General features: G+C 30.7%; 1 protein-coding gene across 4 annotated transcripts in view; it reads right to left on the bottom strand.

Annotated features, from left to right (window-relative positions):
* LOC106458226 (serine/threonine-protein kinase PLK2-like) overlaps positions 1–5000 on the bottom strand; it is an 89655-nt gene that overhangs the window by 27502 nt on the left and 57153 nt on the right. For all 4 annotated transcript variants that reach the window (XM_022384353.1, XM_013917702.2, XM_022384354.1 and 1 more), the window contains one exon: positions 845–950. In XM_022384353.1, coding sequence (XP_022240061.1) covers positions 845–950 — 106 coding nt within the window. The remainder of the gene's footprint in view (positions 1–844; positions 951–5000) is intronic.

Raw genomic sequence — 5000 nt, 5'->3', positions numbered from 1 at the left:
GTGTGTGTGTGTGTGTGTGTGTGTGTGTGTGTGTGTGTGTGTGTGTGTGTGTGTGTGTGTGTATATCAATTGATAGAGAGACTAGTTCAGGCAATCAAAAATGAAATTTGTGGTGTGCATTGTGTTCACTTTGACAAATGATCATAATGGTAACACATCACTATCTAAAACCCAAATGTCTCACAAATTACACCTGAATTGAAAATGTGTGTATGGTTTAAAAAAAAAATTGAACCCTTCATGTTGGGATTATATTTCAAAGAACATTTGACTGTAAAGTGTAATGGTTTTAATTTTTCCAGGGGTAAATGAAAAAAAAAATCAGGACTTTTCCAGGAGTAGGGTGAAATGCCAGGATGCATGCAAACCCTGTTAAAAGTTCTTTCCTGGACTGACGGAGTGAGTGAGGGTGGTTGAGTTTCAGGCATTCAGTATTACTAACTTAGTCATTCAGACAGAATAAATTTCAAATACATTTAAGTGTCTGTATATCTTGTAAATAATATTTTCTATTTGCTTCTTTTTTTAATATGGAGAAATAACACTAATCTTTCTAGCACAAAACAGTTGTACCTTTATATCAAATATCCAAATTTTCACTCACTCTCCTAGCTCATTATTGAAGAAGTTTTTGGTTTATCAATATGATTGTTCATATATTTTCTGTTAACAAAACTCCTTATTGTAAGGTGAATCATTATGATGTTAAAATTAAAAAACAAGTTATAAGTGGCAAAATAAAACTTTAAAAGTACGAACAAGAAAGGTACTGTTTGTTCTATTATAAGGATATATAGACATATTCAAATTTTAACACAATCATGATGTATTTCTTCAACCTTACCTTTTCATTTCCAGCTTTTGAATGAGCATGTACCCGTAATGTTGACACTGTGTGTGTAATTTCCTTGAGATCTTGGTTAAAACTATCACACTCTTCTAGGCAAAACCTAAAATGTTTAACGTCTAAATAAACTTATACCAGAAGCATCAAAACTAAAACATCCACAAAATAACCTCTGAAAAAATACTTGGAAGAACTGAAAATGTACAAAGCTTTATATATTAATCATAATGAACTATACAAATATACAGTACTTTCACATTTCTGTTAAAACTAACATTATCATACTTGTTTCTTACTTCATTTAAAACTAAAAGGATACCTAACAATAAATAGATGACCTTCCTAAAGCTTTAACTTTTATGTTTCATTACACTAAAACAGATTAAACACTAATTTCAAGTAACTTCAGAGACTAGTAGCACATATTCCTCAAGTTATCCAACTACAAATTTCAATATCTACCTCCCACACATGAACTTCCAACATTATGCCAAAGAACAACAAAAATGTGTGTTTCGAGTTAAATGATCTTGAGACTTAGGGTTCGTAGGTAGTTTTTATATTACCCAGTTTTCCAAACCAGAATTTATCCTCATGAATTGTGAAACATTTATAAATATACATGCCATATTAATGATACCTTGAAAATGTTTATGTACTTTATATTGTCAAGATACATACAGAAATAGATCCTACAGGAGTGTGGTAATCAAGGCAATTGTTAACTGGCCACAAATGAGGTCAGCTGTTTGGTGACCAAGAGTTCCCACATAACTCAGCTCTGCACAAAACATGAACCCTCGAGTGAATACTACATGAATAAATTTAACCAGGAATATGCAAAATGCAGTCCAAATGAATGATAAAAACAAAAAGTTAAAAACAAGCATTGATCAAATTAATTATTTAAATTTGATCTATTTTAAGTCATACTAAATCATACCACAATTGTAAATTATGCTTATCAGTAAAATGTAAAAGCATTTCTTGTTGAATGTAGTAATTTAGCTTTTAACCAAAAATAGTGTCAGACAAAGCATTTAAGCAGAAGTCTGAAATTTTTAAACAGATTTTTCACTGAAAAAAAAAGAAGGATAACTTAGATTTAGATTTTTTTATTCATTTCTTAGTGGTTATGAGGTCGGTCAAATTGATTAACACTGTTATAAAGTTAGGGTAGAGAAAATCACAGATAAAATATAAAGTTTTACCAAAAAGAAACATTTGAAATGTATTTAGGAGGTTTTAGAAATAACACAAATCAAATCTGAGATTTTTGAGATGAAGAAAAGTATTTTTAATCTTAACATGAAAATCATTTTGCTCACGGTCAATTCAAAACATATACTTGATATATTCATGGACAAATCTTTTTTTAGTTTATTTAAAATACTTAATAAAAAAAGGAATTTTTGTACGTGAAACACTTATAATGTTTACTGAACAACTGCCAAAATTTATGAAGATATACACACTATATTAAACATTAGTAGTATCAAATCTATAAAGACTTTGAATGAGTACAAAGAGGTCATTTGGTTGGTCATATTGATTGAGCCTATATTGAGAGAATTAAAACATAGGTTTGCATACTGGCTGTATATATAAAAATGCAAATTAACACCCCAGAAAGCAGCTTAAACATTTCAAAACCATCACAAACAATGTTTCCATTACTGCTTGCAGGTATTAAATTCATAGTGTTGCAAACACCAATGCATGATTGTCATGCAAACAACATGCAGTAAATGCTAAGAACAGATCAATCACACACTATATTAGATAGGGTATAGTTTAATTGGTTGATACTACATAGAATGCACAAACTACATGGTATAATGCATTGAATGCAGAAGATGGGAACATATATGCAAGCTAGCACTTGTACTGCACTGTGGAAAACACTGGCTCAAAAAGTCTAATGCAAGGTCTGACTAAGTCTGAGAAAATGAGGAACCTAGATATTTCATTAAATTTTTCTATGATAGGTGCAAATTACTACAGAAATCTAACACAACTAAACAAATACATTATTATTTTTTTACTCAGTATTAATCTTATTATTGTGTCAAGAACTTTCTTCGAGCACTACAAACACACAACCAACCAACAACAAAAGTTAACCTTTATATAATAGAAAGTAACATTCTGATAGATGTAATACATTTTTGTTCATTAACTAAGTGTTACTTGAGCATTCAGTACAGTGCAATGTGTGTGAACTTACAGGAAAATAAGTTTCATAACTATTCAGGTATTTAAATGGTTGTCTGAAAGAAAGTAACATTATTTTAGTATTTGTACAGAGTAGAACTACGTGGATTATTAGCTTGTGTAGAAGATGATTTGATTACTACTTACTTTTTCTAGAACAATGTGATGGTCATGATGCTGAACCACAGTGTTTCCCAATTTTATTATTTAAGTTAATTTGAAGCCTAAACCAATTGAGAAAAACTCATAAAGCCAGTCTACTGCACATGCCAGAATGGAATTAGGAAAATAAAGTCAGCATGTGCACCATTCTAAAATAAACTAACTAAAGGTGTGAAAAACTGTTAAAAAAATCCCTTCAGGGTTACAGCCCAAAACAATTTCAGTCAGGTATAAACAGAACTACACAATTTGTTTTGGCTATATTTTCTTATATCTAAAAAAACTTAGCTTCACTGCCTATGGTATCATACTGTTTATCATATAAATTTTACCTACCTTCTTATGAATTAAACAGTATTCAAAGATATTTCAAGTAACTTGTACAACATCTACAAGATTGGGTACTTTGTATACAGTATTATCTGTTCTTCATGAACCTTGCTGTAAATTAAATAGCATTTGAGTTTCTCAAGTAATATGCTTATATAACATCTTTAGAATTTAATGGATTGTTTATGGTGTCATCCTGCTCAACATAAGCTTTCCAATAAATAGATAGTATTTTAACTATCTCCAGATGGGCTCGGTCACATTGACCACCCTCGTAACCACTTTGTACTTTCACCGAGATTTGTCTGTGAATATATCAAACCTTATTTTTGACTAGTCTGAGGGCAAAGGTATTTTCATTTTAAGATTGAAAATATTTTTCTTTGTCTCAAAAATCTCAAATTTCACTTGTGTACCCTCTAAAACCACTTAAATACATATAAAACTTTTTTAAAGTAAAACTTTATAATTTATCTGTTATTACCTTTACCTCAACAATATAGTTGATTCTTCAGCCTATAAACAAATCATCAAAGTATAATGAAAAGTTATAACATCACAAATAAAATGAGCAGCTGTGCCCATTTTTCTTTATTATTAGTTATGAAGTTTCAAAGTACTTCTCTTGAGAGTTTGAACTGCTAAACATTTCACATTTATTTTCTGTGTTTATTTTTACTGTCAACAACTAAAATAGAAAGCTACTGAAAATGAAACAGTAAATCACCGCTTGTGTCAGTAGACTGTTAATGTGAAGCCATAATACAATATAACCTCAAAAGCAACATAGCACACACAAAGAGATACTCAACTCAAACCCTGCTCAGGATGTCTAATGTATTGGATTATATATTTTACAGTGTTTTCTTGGAAAATTCAGAGTAAATACACCTCACTTAGAATCAGTGAAAACATTTATGCCAACAACAGAATGTGGAGTTTATCGGCTTACATATGTATTCTACAGTGTTTAAAACAACAATTCTTCAGAGTAATAAGACTGTAATTTGCATCTGTCAAAGCGTTTATAATATGGATACAATAAACATCACAATTCTTTGAATATTGGTAATCCTTTTAGGGTGTTTTGAATTTAGCAGTATAGATGAACAAAAATGTTATTTGAGCACATGCTTATATAATCCTATTCCCATTTTCAGCACACTTATTCATCAACCAATAAAAATTCAGGTTTCACAGCTACCTATTGCACTTGTTTAGTTTCAGTCTTAGCTGAAGATGACTCCTACCTTGCCAAAATTTATGTGTGTCCCCTAGTCCTACTATTCTCACTGTTAAATATGAGAAAAGATAATGAATCAACACTATCAATTCCCTTTTCAATCTTAAGCACCTCAATCAGATCCCACCTAACTCTTCTTTTTTTTTCAATTTGAGAGATTTCAGCCTCTCCTTGTATGACAACCCCTCCATCCCAGGCACCATT

The sequence above is a fragment of the Limulus polyphemus genome, unplaced genomic scaffold (assembly GCF_000517525.1).
Source record: "Limulus polyphemus unplaced genomic scaffold, Limulus_polyphemus-2.1.2 Scaffold431, whole genome shotgun sequence".
NCBI classification, from domain to species: domain Eukaryota; kingdom Metazoa; phylum Arthropoda; class Merostomata; order Xiphosura; family Limulidae; genus Limulus; species Limulus polyphemus.
This window is presented reverse-complemented; position numbering and strand designations above follow the sequence as displayed.